The following is an 18,154-nucleotide window of genomic DNA, read 5'->3' on the forward strand; positions in this document are numbered from 1 at the left end:
TTTTAATAAGGGAGTAGCTTAGCCATCTCATTACATTGACAAAACAGTCTTTTTGCTCTGTTTGGATATATAGGGGATAAGGTCGTTGGAACTATTCTTCATTCATTTGGACAGGTCTAATTTAAAGTCAAAGCGCATGGACCTTCTTGGTATGATCTAAAGGTGGTTCCACCAGGTCAGCAGAAATTGGCCATATGAACCCTAAGGCTTATTGGTACATAAAAACAAGAGAATAACTGCAAAGGAAGCCAAAAAAAACTCCAACATTATCAGCCAATATCAGAGTTTTTATTTGTGCTGAAAGGGATATAGCAGAATAGAAGACCATTATTTGAGGGAGCCTGGCAGAATTGTCGGTAGCTTGATTCGCTTCTTGAAAATTATGAGACACTTTGAAAGAGCTTAAACAAGCTATACATTGAACAATGTCCTAGAAAAAAGGATTTCGAATATGAATAATGAAAGATAGCAGAAAAAACTTTTGTTGATATTGCTCTATTTATTTAATCACGGTGAGAGAGAGAGTCTCCTTCTAATGCCACTCCCTCTTTATTATTCTAATGCCACTCCCTCTTTATTAGAAGAATGATGTAATCTGTTAAACTAATAAAGCTATCCAAAGTTATGTACTATTCTTTTACATTCACAAAATTTTACTTTATAATTCATCATCTCAATGAATTTTCTTGAATGTCAAGATCTTCTAAAAGAATTCATGAAGAAAGATTTAGGACCATCCATGAGATTTTGTTCATTAATTCATCATTATTTTTATTATTTACTTTTTTGTTAATAAATGGTTCAATAACTAATTTTTTTATCGAATAACAAGTGAATGGAAAGTTATTAAAGTTATTTTTCTACTATTATCCCTTGCTTTGTTATAAAATCATTATAGCAATTACTATGATAATTGTTATTTTAATATTAAAATTTGTACAGTGTTGAGGTAAATAATGGCTATTATAATGCTTCTGGTGTAACAGAATAAAGCCTTGTTTTAAACTTTGCTGTGAGGTGCAAGGAGGCGCCATGTAGGAACTCTCACTTTAATGGAACTCCTGTTGCGGTCTCTCTGGGTATTGCCCTTTCTAAAGTATGCTTGCAGCTTTTGCAACTCATCACGTGCAAGAAACGTGCACCTTTCAGCCGATCCAATCAATCTCCATCCAGTGGTCAGAGGTCACTGTGCAATTAACCAGTGCTTTTCCACCCTTTTCAAGTCATAGGGCAAAAAAGATTAAAAAAAAGGACAAAAAACGTAAGAAAGAGAGAGAGAAAAACTATTTCCATTTTTGCAACCGTAAACCATGTTGGTTTTTTTTGGTGCACATCATGTTCTTAGTTGCACGACTGTTCTGAGTGGCACCCGTATGTGCCTTACTATCTATATCATAAGAAGTTAATTAGTAACGTATAGACTAAAGAATATACTAACACGGAGATCAACTAAAGACGGCAATCCAAGCAGCAAAGTCACAGATTGCTGCTTGAGAATAAAACAACGAGCAAAGAAAATTCAAACTGAAAAATGCAAATTATTTCAACAAGTTGAAACTAATTTGATGAAATCTGTATCAGCAAAAATGTGCAAATGATCCAAAACTCTTCATTGACTATGTGCACCACATCTTTCTTCACCTAGACTTTCTTGTTATTGTGAGAGTTGGATTTTGTTTTTGGGCTCAATTTTCCAACAAATGTTCCATCCAAAATGCCGAGATCAATGGGGCACCATCCTCGTTGATTAACTTGATCATTAAGTAATGATTTTCACAGATTAGTGTCTAAAATTAATGGTTTCATGGCTGCTCTTGGTAGTGATGCATGAAAACAAAATGATGATACTAATCTTGACCACTTATTTATCAATAGTGCCTCTGGTTGACAGTCGGAATCAATATCATTATTAGAATCAAAATTGAGATGGACTAACATGAGAATTGGATTGTCATATCCTCCGACATATTTTATTCGTGATCAGAATTGAAATCGAAATTGCAATGCTATTTGAATATTAGAATAGAGTATAAATCGAATTAAATTACTTTTTTTAGAATTGAAATGAGAATGAAACTCTTCCAAATCAAATGACTACAATAAATGACATTCATTTCTATTTTTATTCCAAAATTCAACTTCCCCATCTAATCATACCACAAACGTAGTAAGCTAATTGCAAGCTAACTACTAAATTAGGCAATGCGTTTGTAAAGTAATAAAGTCTTGAACTTATCTCATTGAAATAAAAAATTAGTGAATATCACTATATTTAGGCTGAAACATCGTGGATGTACTATGCATGCTTTATACTTGACCAACTGCTTAATTACCCCTGGAACTTTTTTTTAAGGAGAAAGCTGCCTTTTTTTTTTTTTTTTTTAATATTGCATTTAGTTGTATTTACTACCATGCCCTCATGCAGAGGGTAGTATTTCATGCCCGATACATACGCATAACTCCTTGAGAGCCCCTACACGCCTTGCATAGAAACCACGCATTAATCAATAATAGGCTACAGAAGAAACATGATGAAAACAAAACTTACCACTTAATTAATGGCAATCTTGTTCATGAATCATGCATGATGGTTGTGAAATTATTGAACACCCACTATCCTATTATGATTCACTCAATCCTCGCCGAGCGATCCCAACTTAATTCTATGAATTATTATCTGACAAAAAGATATCATCCACAGAAATAACTTCTTCTTAATAATTCAGATAAACCGTAATTACGGCATTATGCTTGTCCACCACCACACTACCAATGCTCATCCTTAATTCCCTAGAATATCCCATTTATCTCTCATGCTTTTACTTATGCCATCTCTCTCCTGTAAGATTCTTGTGTCCTTCCATTCAAACCCAACACATCGTTCTCTCCTTCGCCAACCTCCCCTCCAGCCTAAAAACTATGTGCCGAAATTGGTCAAAAATTAGAAAATTAAGACAGCGGGCGCAGAACGAGAAGAAAAGGAAACTCCCCGCTGCAACGCCCAGCCTTTCCATCCCCTCCCCACCTCCTTCTCAGCCAATCCCAAGAACAAAGAAACTAAAAAATAAAACAAAAATCGAACCATAGGCTCCTCTCTCTCTCTCGCCCGCTTCCTCCACCGCCGCCGCCGTCTTTCCAATGTGGCCGCGGTGGCGCAAGGCCTCTCGCGGCGAAGAACCGACCGCCGCCCCCCTTGCCCGCCCGGCTCACTCCTCCTTCTCCTTCCCCACTCTCAAGGACGTCCATGCCCTCCTCCGCGAGGAGGACCATGAGATCTCTTCCTCCGCCGCTAACAACCCCCGGAGGCCCTCCGTCTTCCACCGCGTCCGTATCGCCACCGCGGCCCTCCGCACCTGGCGCTCCCTCCGGGACCCGGGCACGGCGCCCCCCGCCGTCGGCGGCGAGGAGAAGCGGATCGTGCTCTACCACACCAGCCTCCGCGTGATCCGCAAGACCTTCGATGACTGCCGTGCCGTCCGGTCCATCCTCCGGGGTATCCGCGTGGCCGTCGACGAGCGGGATCTGGCGATGGACTCTGGGTTCCTGGCGGAGCTGAAGGGGCTCCTGGGGTGGCAGCGGGGGCAGCAGCTGGGGCTTCCCCAGGTGTTCATCGGGGGGCGGTACGTCGGCGGGGCAGACGAGATCCGGCAGCTGAACGAGTCCGGCGAGCTCAAGAGGCTCGTGGAGGGGGTGGCGCCGGCCGCGGCGGGTGGCTGCGAGCGGTGCGGTGGAGTGGCGTTCGTGCTGTGCGGGAGCTGCAGCGGGAGCCGCAAGCGGTACACGGAAAAAGGGGGCGGCGTTTTCCGGAGCTGCCCCGCCTGCAACGAGAACGGGCTCGCCCGGTGCCCCGATTGCTGCCCTCCCGCCCTCTGATCCAGATCGGAGGGCTCTTATTGCGGTTCCATGTTTCCATTTCTAATTTTTGGAGAGAGAAGAGGAAAGTGGAAGAGGCGGGGTGAGTTTAATAAGAAATTATTATTAACACATCATTTAGTTGGGTAATTTTTAGTGTTTTTTTGGTTTTAATTTGGGACCTGTAGTTATTATGAAGTGCCGGATCCCTCCTCCTCCTGTTTGTGTGAAGTGTGATGCAGTTTAATTTAGACTAGGAAGAGGGAAATGAGAAACTTGTGGTGGCACCCAAGGACGATACTAGATTAATGGTAAACTAGTGTTTTAATTTTCTTTGGGTGGAGAAACTAATGTTTTAATTGTGGGTTTGCTCTCTGTGCCTTTTGGTAATTTACCAAGTTCTTCATGGTTCTATATCCTTTTGGAGAATAGAAGCTGGGGCGTATTTAGCGGGGCATTAAGTTTGTCAAAGTTTAGAGTTTACTTAAGTCTGTGTTTTGTTGTAATAATGGTCAAGTACACAATGGTGGTTTTAGAAAAATTATCTTTAAACCCCCCATATTCGTGCATGTTGGATGTGGACCTCTAACACTTAAAATTTTTAATTAAATCTGAATAAAAATTTTATGATCGAATCGATCATGAAAAGAATTATGATCGATTCATCATCGCTATCACGTTTTCGAAGCACACATGTACATTAAAATATTAAAAAAATATGAATGAATAAATTTTATGGATTATATGATATTTATCAAAATTATTTAAATAATTTTAAAATTTATTTATTTTATATTTTTAATATTTTAATAATGTATATAAATATGTACGATATGATTTGAAGATAACAATGATCCGATTATAATTTTTTTTACGATCTATCCGGTCATATAAATTTTATCTCCGATAAAAAACTAGTGATCATTACGGGAGCCTTGAAATTTGCTAATATTTTAAAATATCGTTATCATCTAAAGCTACGGAGGAGAATGTGCAGTGGAAACCTTCGCTCCACTCTATTGACGCCACCCGCGCTCCTAATTTCCCACTCCTACCACTCTCAACGGTCCCAACCACTTGTATCAGATATATAGTTTTCACCCAGTTGGATCCTCCGTCTCCATCCGCTATTCATCATTTCATCTCGTTCCAGTCCGATTGACCGCGCCACACGCAGAGAGAGAGAGACTATTTTGGCAGCCAATCATGGGATTGGGATTAAAATGATGTTTAAATATTAAAAAAAATAAAGATTGAATTTTAAAAAATTTGAGATATTTCTATTTTCTTTAGAGTTGAAATGAAATAAAATTCTCTTTAATCAAACTGCTGGATTGGGAGTTAATCATTTCAATTTCAAAGCCCAATTTTTTCTAACCAAATATACTCTCAAAGTACCTTACAATGAGGAACTCTGGTACATTCCACAAGTTCGGATGGCACCTCCTCTTTCCTTGCCTTCCCATAATTTTCCTTCCTTGTCTATTCCTCCCATCATCTGTTGCCTTCTCTTCTTATGCCCGTTCCCTTCTTCTTTTTAAGGTATTCATACTTTAGTTCTTTTTCTAAACCAGGTATTCATTCTTTAATTTAACACTATCTATTAGCTCATTGTCTAATTGATTTTTTTTTTCCTCTTGATTTGATTTGATTTAACATTTTTGTAGTTAATTTGTTGGCATTCTAGTTTAATTTTGGATAGTTTTCTCAGATTTACTATAACTTTTTTGCTGTATCAAGCCAGAAGAAAAAATTAATCAAAAAAATGTAAATAGCATCCCAATCTAATTCTCAATCAAATAGTTTTCTCTAGCCTTCTCCATCTTGCCCTGCTTTACATATCCCGTGAACATTGTTCTACTAGATTAATCTATTGAAGGCGACTAATCAAACAATTGATAAGTAAACATTCAATTTGCCTCTTCTTGAATAGCTTATTGATAGAGCAGATTAAGCAACTATATCCCTTATTGGAAGCAGCAGAAAGTATCATGCTCCAACATCACACTTTCTTGGTATGGAGATCGAAAGTACATGAGAGAGAATAAATTAATGCATTATAACATTCCACACACACACATATAGAGATACGTGCATGCACACATCAAGAGACAAGGGGTAAATTTAGCTATATTTGAGTCAAATGGATCTCCACTTAAACTATATAATTTTTAGTATATTTGTAAATTAGAGATAGTAGATCACATCTAACAACTCAAATTATCGATATAAAATTTTCATTGTCCGATCCACTTGATCAAATTTATATGTATGTCTGTATAACCTTAGAATCTTACTTGATCTTGTACTGCTTAATAAGTTCATCCTATTTGACTTTTCTAAAATATACCATGGTTAAACTTAATCACTCTATCTTTAAGTAACTCAGCTGGAGTCTAAATCGAGCACATATCTTTTGTATTGTTTGTTTTGCACCATAAAAAAATTATACAACTCTGAATAGATACTATATTATTCATTTTGAAGACAGACATCTGTCATTCATCTCGAGAATAGATGGATGTTAAATATGATCTTCACGAGGATATGCAGTAATAATCTGTTTTTCGAGATGAATGGTATGATAGATAATCAAAATTGCATATGATCTTCTATAGTGCAAAATTTTATTTTGTAGAGTATCTGGATTTGTCCAAACGTGCAAGCTCTCCGTCAACTAGGTTAGACACCCCACCCAGCCTGAAGCACTTATGGAGCCCAAGTGTCTAATCCTGTATATGAGAAAAAATCGTTCAAAAAGTCACAGGAGTGCCTTGCATCAGTCACTTTGCTTCAGTTAATGGCACAGCATACCGGGTCAAAGGAAGCAATGAGAAGACATCACACCAGTTGAGTGTGATTGTGATTGATATCTTTGAGTTTTAGACTATTATAAGGCCCATAATTCGACTTTTATCCCCAAGAGTTGGAGGAGCACCGAAGACGTTCCCCCAAATTTGAGAAAGAATGATACTCATCCACGTGTATCCATGTGGCTCCTAGGGTCCGAGCGGTCCGCCTCGCTACGCTCCTCCGCAGCCAGTTATACTTTGCCCACGTTCTGGGTCCCATCTCCACAACAGGCGCCGTTTGCTTTCCAATACGAAATATCTGATCAACGGCCGGCGACGAAATGATAAGGGCAACGGGCTGTGGATGCTGCCGGGTGGGAGAAGGGGAATACGGCAAGGGAGCGTGCCTTCGGCTTTGTCAAGGTCCACCGTCCGAATTGGAACCCTTCAAATATGTTATCTTTAATCACTGATGCCATATTGTGCGGAGTCTAAGCTAAAGATAAGCTTCCACATGGTGGTTGCTTGATCTCCATGGAGAACATAATTGTTTATGAACTATAAAAAAATGGTAGGAATTCTTCAAACAAAGGCTCTAGGAATGAGGATTATTGTGTTCTTAGTAGGTCCTAGCTTAACTTTGTGATGAAATTTAATGGCAATGATGAGGAAAGAGAAGAAAAGAAGAGGTCTAAGATGTGCGGATGTTGCTCAAATTATATTGTTCAACTCATGGAATATGGAGGTGATCAAAAGGGTTTGTTGCTTAGTTAATTGGCAATGTCAGGATTAGAGATGATTGAATGTTTATGCTTGAGCCATCTTCTTTATTGTACTCTGGCTTAAAAAAGCCACCACCATGTCTCCAATTCTTTTGTAGATTTAAAAAAAAAAAAAAGAATTATTTCAGATAGTTTGGTAGGTTTACTTGTACCAGTTCTTCAGGAGGATTTTTTTAAAATTAGGTACATTCTCAAGGCCACCAATCCGCATGAATTCCCGGAGGGTGTATTTGATTTGTAATAAGAAAGAATAAGTCATTCTACCTAATTAAAGATCTGAATGACAAAGTTTTATGCACTAATGACTGCTATATAGGTCACGCCATGCCTCTCATTATATCTTATTTTAAGTCAAAACATAAATGAATGTGCTAATACTCGATCAAAGGTAACATATAAAAATAATTACGAATGGTCGTAATGACATCTCTTCTTTTGTGATGACATACAAATTATATCGGCATAATTCAATGTGTTAGTTTATGCTACGGATGTACGAGAAATATTGAATGATTCAAGTATGGTTCTTGATCCTTGCCGGTTATGCAGGAGTCTCCACACATGACATACCGAGCCTAGATTCAAATTTTCATTACTAAATAAAAAAGGATCAAAGGTTATAAACACCGCAAAACCATATGTTTTTATGTTTTTGGTCTAATTCCTTCTTATCTCTTTATTATTATGATATTTCAAAACTTAAGATGGGGCACCATTTCCGTCACATTTACGATAGTACTATATATTTTTGTAATACATGCATCTTGATGCAAATTCTCTCATATAACAAAGCGAAAAACAGAAAGCACATAAATGAATAATTTTTATTGAGATAAATAAAAAATTTAAAAATAAATTAAATTAAGCATAAAATCAAAAATCAAATTAGACGATATCCATCCATCAAATAACATTATATAGGATTATGACCATCCATTTTACTGGTCTATGTTGATGAGGACAAATGATAGTCCATCAAATACTCCTATGATCTTAGTAAAAAAAGAAAGAAAATATTCTTTTTATGAGTGACACACCACTGAGTTATAATTTAAGGTGCTTAGCGGGCTTGATTTGTTACATATGTATGTACATATACATACATACATACATATATATAGAGAGAGTCATGATAGAATCAGGTTGGTCGGATTTGAAATCAAATCCGGTTGATCAAAACTTTATAATAGAGATCTTACATCAATGATTCAAACTATTAAATATGATCCACTACTTCAAAATTACATGCACACAAAAAATCATATGATTTGGAGATTCTCGTCTATGCATCAAATAGTCAAAAATCGGATATAGAACCTTCATTGTTCGATTTTGATTATACAGAATTTGAGCTCAAATCCGATTGATTTTATCTAAATTACCGTATATATTTTGTTAAAATGATTTGTTACTTGCATATCCCGTATGTTTTGTTAAAATGATTTATTACTTGCGCAATCCTTCACCACTATTTCTGGAAAGACATGTCCAATTAAAACATACCATGTATCCTAATCTTTACAAATTTTACAAGCTGTAAAATATAAAAGCTGCCAAAAAAAAAAAAAACAAAAAAACAAAAGCTGTTGAGGATCTTGGTGGCATGCACGACATTTATCAGATGCTCGTAGCGTGAGCATGCACCATGCCTTCCATTTTTACCTTAAAAATAAAAATATAAACTTTTATTAATCCAAATCAGAATAGGAAGTCAAAAGTCCCTACTTACCGTAACAAGCACTGCGCGGCAGGCACCAGCCTCTCAGAAACTTATCACCCAAGGAGAGAAGACGTGAAAACTAGAAAAAGGGGTTGACGATGGTATCGACCATCTTTGGAAATTCCCACGAGATATCCCTTTGAGCAACGCCTCTCATATCACTCCACGGTCCCAATTCCGCGTGCCAGCACAGTCCCGAATTTCAAAAAAGTCTTTCCTTGTATTTCTTCCTTCTTTCCGCTGCTTTCCCTTTTTCTTTTTTTTTTTTTTTTTAAATGATGGTTTAAACCTCGGCGGAAGAGAAGAACTCGGGTCCTTCGAGAAGAAAAGAAGAGGTTTTTTGTGAACCGAAAGATGGAGAGATTGAGGCTTCGAATGGGGTCATTTTTGCTGTGGGTCGCTTTGGTGTATCAAAGATTGGAGCTTTGCGCTTCCATTAACGCTGAAGGTATGATCTTTTGTTGCTTAAAGAGCTGTGAGGTTGGTTTGACGGAAAGGAAGTTGATCGGGTATTTGTTTTTATTTTATTTTATTTTTTTTTCTTGTTGTTGTTTGATAAATAGGAAGGGCTCTTTTGAGATTGAAAGAGAGTGTGGAAGTCGATTCCCACGGTGCCCTTTCCAATTGGAAAGAAGGTGATGTTGATCCCTGCTCTTGGTTCGCGGTCGTGTGCTCGGATGATGGAGGAGTCGTGGCTCTGTGAGTGATATTGCTTTACCTTTCTGTTACTATTGCTAGATGGTTTTTTGCATTTCTTTCCGGATTTAGTTGATATTATGAGCAAATAAGATGCAAAAGAATGGGATTTTTGTACACTTCAGGTTTTTTTTTTAATTCTTTTTTAGTTTGCTCGATTAGATAATTAGATAGCAGGGCTGGTAATAACCTGTTCTTCTCTCCCAATCAATTTACATTGGTTTTGATAACCCTAACCTTAGTTATTTTTATGTACCATATAAATAGTTTTGGGACTGCCTAAGTATGCAATTGTCAGTGCCTTCGTGGTGGCAAACGGCGATGATTCTTTCCTCGGTTCCGAGGCCAGAAGGGCTTTGACAACAACTACCAACGACTATATGACCGCAACACCGGAAAAATTTCTACCAACAACTAGATGACTGTAACACCTGAAAAATTTCCAATTTTCGGGTAAAGAGTAGTTGAATTCCTTACATCAGAGACAAAGGGGGGGAGTGGTTGAACCCCAGTGATATGTAAAGAGTGCAAAATTGAAGCTCAGAATTGTTGCAAGGTATTCTAGTCTGTTGCACATGGTGGTTTACTGGCTTTGTCTTAGCATGTAGGCTTTATGAGATCTTGAGCGTTCGCTCGGGTTACTATTGATCTGGTAAAGAACATAATTGGATGGCATGTTTTCCTGAGAGAGTGATAAGCCTGAAAGAAAACTAGTGTTGCCTGAACTGGGAAGCCTTTGAGCTAATGGGGGAAAAATTCCATCGACACATATGCTGCTGGAATATTTCAGCAATGTTCCATGAGGTGGCTTTCTCACTGGTTACTGCTATGTTACTGGCATAGCATTATTCGAGAAGTATCTTGGTGATGAGTGTATTTGATAATAACTTTGTTCTAAAACTATATGAGATTTTGACGGGGAAACTCCTAGGCATAACATTTGCTTCTTTGTGTTCCTGTTTTCTACTTATGCAATCATAGATTTAAGTAATTTCATGTTTGTTAGTATTATATAACATTTGCAATTTATTGATTTTGTTGGCTGGATATAACTTTGACGTACTCTTCTTTGAATCTCAGAAGATGTGGAGTGCACTAATTTTCGGAAGATGATTAGATGTGATTTTGTTAGATGATTAGATGCTCGATTCTTCTCCTTCTGAAGGAGATGATTAGATATTGTTCTAGTCGTCCTTGTCATGATAGGTATGATTTTGCTTGTTGATGCATTGGATCTATCTTGTAGAAAGTTTGTTACTGAAGTTGTGGGTAGGGAAGAAAGAAACAAAGCGGTAAATCATGCATAATGAATGAATTATAATTCACAACCATCAACAATATAACATGTGATCATAAAGCATGTGAAAAGATATAATGGGACATCAGATTTCTTTACAGCATGTGAAGGAAGGACATCTGATAGTGAAGGAGGATTGTATCACAGCCCTGCAGTCACTAACCTGGATATGATTAGTATTAACAAACAATTTGTGGAGTAGGTTTTTTAAATGTCTTACCCCAAATTGTGGATTGAAGGATTTCCAATCGTTGGTATATTTCAAGTATGATGAATATGCATTTTGCTAAGTTATTTTATGGAGATAATATTCCAGTGCCTTCTCTTTCCCAGCTTATTAATATGATTGTGCACAACTATTATCATTACATCAAGGGCCTATAAGAAATCATGGCTGCCATGTTTGTCTGATAGCTCCCACAATTAGGAAGTGTTTGAGAAGATGAAGTGGTGTAAGGGAGAAGTGAGAAATTATGGAGGTTGTTCATTATGAGATCCCCAGATTTTGGGGTGTCAGGTCCATCTTAAAGGTATTTTTTGGTATCCCATAAATCTTGAGACTTGTGAGATCAATGGTGTGTCTGATTTCTTCTACTTCTCTCTCTATACTTCCTAGATGCACCTGGTTGCCTTGCATGTGGAGATATTCCAAATATATGGTAGACAGGCATCCCTTCAACCCTTAGGAGATTCATATATTAATTATGTCATCTCTATTTTAAGTTTCATTGCTTATTATTTTTTCTTTCCTTCATTCTTTAATTTCTTGATATTATTTCCTTCTCTTACAAAAATTTAGTGTCAGTAGTGCAATTGCATACCTTATTGTGGTTGTGGATAGTGGTTTAATTTCATGCTCTACTAAATGCATACAGTTTTACTGTTCTAGATATTAAGTATTGGGAGTTAAGTGTTCCAAGCAACTTTTAAATTGACTCTTATGTATGGATATTTTTTCTATCTCCTCTTTTTCGTTTTGCTTGTGAACTGAATGACTAAAAACTCTTTTAGAGATTTCTCCTCTCACCATAATGATAAACTTGATACAAAAGGTGGGTTTTGATTGCTTCAAGAATTTCAATGTTCCCTTATCACGATGTTGTCTTTGATATTTCCAATCTAGTGCAAATAAACCCTGTTGGCAAAAGATTGAAGTATTTTTCTTGTAGGAACCGGAAAGATCTTGATCTTAAGGGGACACTTGGGCCTGAGCTTGGGAAGCTTATCCACATGAAGACTCAGTAAGCATTTCTGAGCTAGTCACTTTATCATATAGAGTTCATATTATCTGATCTTTTCTTGTGGTCCAGTATATTCTCTCACTTCAGGTTGTTTGTATGCCATCAACCTTCTTTTTGGTCATTTTTTGAGTTCAATTTTGGTGCGGAGCAGAATATGACTTCAAGTGTTTTGGTTGCACAAACTTATCTTTAATTTAATTTAACTTGCAGTTATTATATTGCTACTGATCTCCCTTATGAGCACTTGTTTCTTAGCTTGTGTCCAATGAACAATTTCAGTCCTTTGACATGGTGGTCAATTTGTAATCTAAGCATTTTAGGTAACATCAAATCCTGTAGATGAATTCTCATGTTACCCAAAAATATTTATATGCAAGCAAAGTTTGAGAGAATGAAAGAATTGAATTTCATATATATTAATGCCTTGTCAAGTAATGTCCTCAATCAATACCAGTTTAAATGATGGAAGCAATATGTATGCTCAAATTCATATGTATTAATTCATATCTTCTCATTTGTACTTATTAAGAAAAGCGCATTACCAAAAAGTCACATGCACCTGGGACAGTTATACCTTTATGACTACATATATAACAACTAGCTGTTCGATTGAATGTAAGAAAATGATAGACATATTTTTTCTATGGCAATGACAAGATCTGGTGGGGATATTTTAAAAATTAGTTATTGGTATAATTGTAAGGTAAGTGGTTTGTCCTCTTTGACATTGTATTTTAGTGCACATATTGTTCATATCAAGATGTGGGAAGCTGCAAAATCATCATTAGTTTGAGATAATAATTTTGACGAGTGTCAGTTGGTTCACTGGGGCGAAGCATGATAGAAAAGAAAGAATTCCTCAAAAAAATGATAGAAAAGAAAGAACAAACTTGTCTTGTTCTGTGAGGGCAGGTTAAAGATTTACCTGGTGCCATAAGCACTTATCGTATTATAAAATTACACACAATTCAACCATATCAACTCTACATGAATACCTCAACCGAACAAAGGAGAAAGACTCCATATTGGGTATGAAACAAATTAAGTTGCATAATGTCATAACAAGAATCACATTTCTGGAAGCCTGTGTCTAGTGAGATCCCTTGATGGAAGGCAGGCATGCGCAGAATGGTAGGAAGTTATGCATGTCCAGTGGATGTGGATGGTGCTAGGTACTAGGATTTCATGATTTGCCTGAATTTAGTTTTTGTTTAGGAAGTCAATCATGTGCGCAGAACTGGTCGACCTTTCCTTTTGTACTAGCAATACAAAACTCTCTTTCGGTTGATATGCACTTGAGGTTTGCATTTGCATCCACCCAAAACACATTTTTTTTGTATACTCTTTTAAATGTGGCTTTATAAGACAAATGATAAGTAGTAATAAACAGTTTGGAATGGTGAACTGGGCTGGCCTCAATGATCAAGTAATCAGAGGTTCTGGTCGTACTTCTTGGGTGCTATATCTCAAAAATATGGATCCTAGCAGTAATAGTGTGGGCATGTCTCCCTCCTGCCCTCCCTCCCTCCCTCTTCCTCTCTCTGTCTGAAAAACAGGAAAAGTTATTTTTTTTTCCATAGGAGCTACCTGAATTTGCTTTAATACCTGATAGGAATGTTGAGTTTGCAACCATACGGAGACTTCTGCGAGTAGATCATCATAATAAATATGGACGTGTGCCACCTGTTGCAGCACCACAATCGCCAACACCAGAACCATCATTTCCACCACCAAATAAATTTCCAGTTCTAGATTCCTATCCTCCCGGGTTTCGAACCTTGACAACAGAAACAGATCACGGAAAACATGTGACTTGGATAATATTTGGGTCAATTGGAGGAGCATCCATTCTGCTGGTTTTATCTGCCATATACTTGCTTTATTGCCGAGCAAAAAGGGTTGTCACCGTCATGCCTTGGACAACAGGTTTAAGCGGGCAATTGCAGAAAACATTTCTGACAGGTTGCTTTTCCTTCTGAAGAATTTTAGAACTTGTAAATTTGTATCCACATTCATGATTTTGAGTTCACATTGCAGGCATACCTTCACTTAGACGCTCAGAACTTGAAATAGCTTGTGAAGATTTCAGCAATATTATTGGTTCTTTGTCAGATTGCACATTGTACAAGGGAACACTGCCCAGTGGGGTCGAAATAGCAGTGACATCTACAATGGTTATTTCGGCCCAGGATTGGTTAGAACAATATGAAGCTCACTTCAGAAAGAAGGTAATTTAACAATCTACTATATTTCGCTGCAGATTTTTGCATTATGAGTATGCTTAGATTAGTCATCAAGTTTTGGCTTTGGTTTCAGATATCAATGCTGTCCCAGGTAAACCACAAGAATTTTATGAGCCTTCTTGGCTCTTGTGAGGAAGAAGAGCCTTTCACCAGGATGATGGTGTTTGAATATGCTCCAAATGGAACACTTTTTGAGCATTTGCACAGTGAGTATCTTCTTTAACTGTCTTCCATTTTTCCGTGTGAGCAAACCATTGAAAAGAATTTGACACAGACCAGCAACTGTCACTATGTTGGACAGAGCTGGAGGCACCACAGTGGTTCTAGCAAGTCTTCTATGATGACATATTGCAAGTATAACATCTGAAAAAAAATAAATTACTAAAAAGGAACATGTATTTATGAGGACATTGTGTTCCTAGAGAGTTAAAGGTACAGCTTCTACATTGTGCTAGCCTCTCTCATGTGACCCATTCGAAGGGTAAGTTTGTGGAACAATTTGAATTAGTGAAGCAATGACAGAGTGAAAATGCTATAAATTTTGTCTATGGATACTGAAACAAAATTTTCAGGTCTTATGAAATGGTAAGTATTTGAGGCATGGTTCTATAAAGCATGGAGGCAGCTGGCTTCATAAAATTCATTTAGTTATATGTTTAGTACCACCAGAAATTTCAAATTATGGTCTGGCAAATAACCCAAGAATTTTTCCCCTGAAAAGAAGAAAAAAGAAATCCAACAAAGTCAAAGTATGTCTTCTTTGTAATTCTGTTTTTCTATTAAATTTATCTAAGATTTGTCTGGTTGGTGTCGTATCATACTTAACGTACCATACTGATACTGAACTCATATGCGGTCTCATATCATACCACATACCAATATTATAATATGATAGTATTGGTACTGGATCCAGTACCGAGATAGCGAATTTTGATTTTATCTGATTTCTAGATATTTATTTTCTGACTTCTGTCAAAACTGGGTGGTGTTTGCAGTTAAAGAAGCAGAGCAGTTGGATTGGGCTGCACGTCTGCGGATAGCCATGGGAGTAGTGTACTGTCTAGAGTACATGCTCCAGCTCGACCCTCCTGTAGTTCTTAGAAATTTGAACTCATCATCTATATATCTAACTGAAGATTATGCGGCCAAGGTTTCAGATCTTGGGTTTTCTGATGATGAAAGAGATCCTGAGTCGGCTGCTGATGCCTCAGACCAGGAGAGCATTGTTTATAAATTTGGGATACTACTGCTGGAAATAATTTCTGGGAGACTTCCATTCTCCAAGGATGATGGCTTGCTTGTGCTCTGGGCTTCAGCTTATCTTACTGGGAAAAGACCCCTTAGAGACATGGCTGACCCAACGCTCAGATCGGTTCGAGAGGAAGATATCAGTGCACTGTGTGAGTTGATAAAGTCCTGCATAAATCCAAAGCCAGAGGAGAGACCAACAATGTCAGAGGTTGCCAACCAGATGAGGCTAATTACAGCAATCCCACCGGTTGAAGCAACTCCGAAATCATCTCCATTGTGGTGGGCTGACCTAGAAATTGTATCTTCATAGGCTGGCTAGGAATGAAGAAGCAGGCAACAGCTAATGCGAATTTCCCTTTTTGTTTTACAATAATTTTTATTTTTCTTCCTTTGCATCAGCTATTTGTATATAATCCTGGGAACCGATTAAAATTGTACAGTCTAGGTTTTGCTTAGCTGTGCAGAAAATCAAGGATGGTGAATTTTGGAGAATGCCAAGAATTGGAGACCTTTATGAAGAATTATACGTGAGAGAGCTTCTGTCCCTCAATTTCATATTGGAGTATTTGATCCCTTGCAGCTATTTTAGTTGAGTGTGCATCTACATCATCATCCAAGTTTGCACAATCATAGAATAGGTGGTAGCATTAACTCAACCCAGATGAATTCTAATTAACCGTGTCTCTGCGTCACCAAACCATTCTCTTGTATCTTCAAGGTTCATGTTCTGCACACCAGAACATTAGGATCCCGGATCCCAAGTTAGAGATTTTGAGGGTTGTGACCCAAGATTTGAATCTAGAACCTCTTCTTTTTCATCTGGAGGTGGTATAGCCTCTGCAGCAATGCTCAAATCACCTCTTCTGTCCATCTCTTGTTACATCTATTGCTATACTATGAAGGAACAAGTTGAAAAAAAAGGGGAAGAAGTTGGCTGCGCAAGTCTGTCAAACTTCATAAATTTTTTATAAACATCTGGGACAACCTCAAGATAAGCATTGTAGGTAAGCCGTGCCATGGTGGAAGAGATTTCCTGCTTGAAAGCTATATGAAATAACACATACAACTCTATGGCTGGGAAATTCCGCTTAGATAGATGTAGGCAGGCCTGCAAAGAGGAAACCAGGCCTGACGCGACAACAAGCTCGAGAGAGATTGGAAGCGGAATGCGATGGGCAACATAGGGGTTGTAAGCCGCGTCCTGGCACCTTATGAAGTCATTGTTGAAGTAGTCAAAGAGGAATTTTTGGAAACATAATGTGAAGATGCCAATGAAGATTTTTTGAGAAAATAGGTCATAAGTGTTTAATTTATTGTTCATGTTTATTAGCTAATATTTACAAGAAAATGTTATTTTGTTCTCTGCAAAGTCAGTCAAGTCTAAGTCTAGAATTATCAAGAGTTGCTTTGGTCTCTGTAAAATCAGTCTAGTAATTAGCAAAAGCCATTTATGTATTTGTTCTCTTCTTCTATAAAAAGAGATGTAGAGTACAGAAAGTTAACAAGTTACAAGTTGACAGAGAAAAGAGGTTTCCTCCAAAGTTTTCCCTTTGTTCACAACTGTTGGGTTCTCTCTAGTTTTCTTTTTGATTGATTATCTTCACACTTGTGGTTGGCGATCTTGGACAAGCGTAACATTAGTTGCACTTCAATTTCTTGTATGGTATTAGAGCATTGAAGGAGCTACTGGTACGTGGCAAGATCCTTCAGTGAAGATTTTCATTCGGTTCTAAAAGATGGACTTGAGTGGACATGGGAGTGTTTTTGGTTTGGAATTGCTAAACCAAACTAATTACAAGATTTTGAGGACGTGTATGGAGTCTTATCTCCTTGGTGAAGACTTGTGGGATGTTGTGGGAGGAGACAATACTAGAGCCCTAGAAAATAATGAAGAAAACACTGAAGGCCTCAAGCAGTGGAGGCAAAGGAATGCCAAGGCTGAATTTATCTTGAAAAAATCCATCTCTCATGGTCTATTTGATCATATTATTCGTTGCAAGTTAGCAAGTGAGATTTGGCAGACACTTGATAGATTATTCAATAAGAAGGATGAAGCTCGATTGCAACTACTTGAAAATGAGTTGGCAAATGCCAAGCAAGGTAATCTCTCTATTTCTCAATATTTTTTGAAAATAAAAAACTTGTGTTTAGAGATTTTCTTGTTGGATCCAAATGAGCCAATTTCTGAAGCACGTTTGAAGCATCATATTTTTCCTGGTTTAAAGCTAGAATACACTCCTTTTGTCATTTCTATTCAAGGATGGGTTCAACAACCATCTT

General features: G+C 37.6%; 2 protein-coding genes across 3 annotated transcripts; both read left to right on the forward strand.

Annotated features, from left to right (window-relative positions):
• Positions 1 to 2,795: 2,795 nt before the first annotated feature.
• LOC105034411 (uncharacterized protein At5g39865) lies at positions 2,796 to 4,227 on the forward strand. The gene has a single exon (XM_010909560.4). It carries the CDS (start codon positions 3,139 to 3,141, stop codon positions 3,871 to 3,873), a length of 735 nt encoding a protein of 244 aa, XP_010907862.1. The 5' UTR covers positions 2,796 to 3,138; the 3' UTR covers positions 3,874 to 4,227.
• A 4,947-nt stretch (positions 4,228 to 9,174) lies between these two features.
• Positions 9,175 to 16,429, forward strand: LOC105034412 (protein MALE DISCOVERER 2). 2 transcript variants are annotated; one of them, XM_010909563.4, is made up of 7 exons: positions 9,175 to 9,594; positions 9,710 to 9,845; positions 12,309 to 12,380; positions 13,993 to 14,342; positions 14,418 to 14,608; positions 14,697 to 14,829; positions 15,619 to 16,429. In XM_010909563.4, exons 1-7 carry the CDS (start codon positions 9,501 to 9,503, stop codon positions 16,182 to 16,184), a joined length of 1,542 nt encoding a protein of 513 aa, XP_010907865.1. In that variant the 5' UTR covers positions 9,175 to 9,500; the 3' UTR covers positions 16,185 to 16,429. The 2 variants fall into 2 exon arrangements, with proteins under 2 accessions (XP_010907865.1, XP_073100516.1); XM_073244415.1 differs by lacking the exons at positions 9,175 to 9,594; positions 9,710 to 9,845 and adding an exon at positions 10,161 to 10,398.
• Positions 16,430 to 18,154: the final 1,725 nt, after the last annotated feature.

Source organism: Elaeis guineensis, chromosome 10 (genome assembly GCF_000442705.2).
Source record: "Elaeis guineensis isolate ETL-2024a chromosome 10, EG11, whole genome shotgun sequence".
Classification (NCBI taxonomy): domain Eukaryota; kingdom Viridiplantae; phylum Streptophyta; class Magnoliopsida; order Arecales; family Arecaceae; genus Elaeis; species Elaeis guineensis.

Coding starts and splice junctions, on each gene's coding strand:
- LOC105034411 (XM_010909560.4), top strand. CDS start 3,139: ATGTGGCCGCGGTGGCGCAAGGCCTCTCGCGGCGAAGAACCGACCGCC.
- LOC105034412 (XM_010909563.4), top strand. CDS start 9,501: ATGGAGAGATTGAGGCTTCGAATGGGGTCATTTTTGCTGTGGGTCGCT. Junction 9,595..9,709: donor CGCTTCCATTAACGCTGAAG/GTATGATCTTTT, acceptor TTTGATAAATAG/GAAGGGCTCTTTTGAGATTG. Junction 14,830..15,618: donor ACTTTTTGAGCATTTGCACA/GTGAGTATCTTC, acceptor TGGTGTTTGCAG/TTAAAGAAGCAGAGCAGTTG.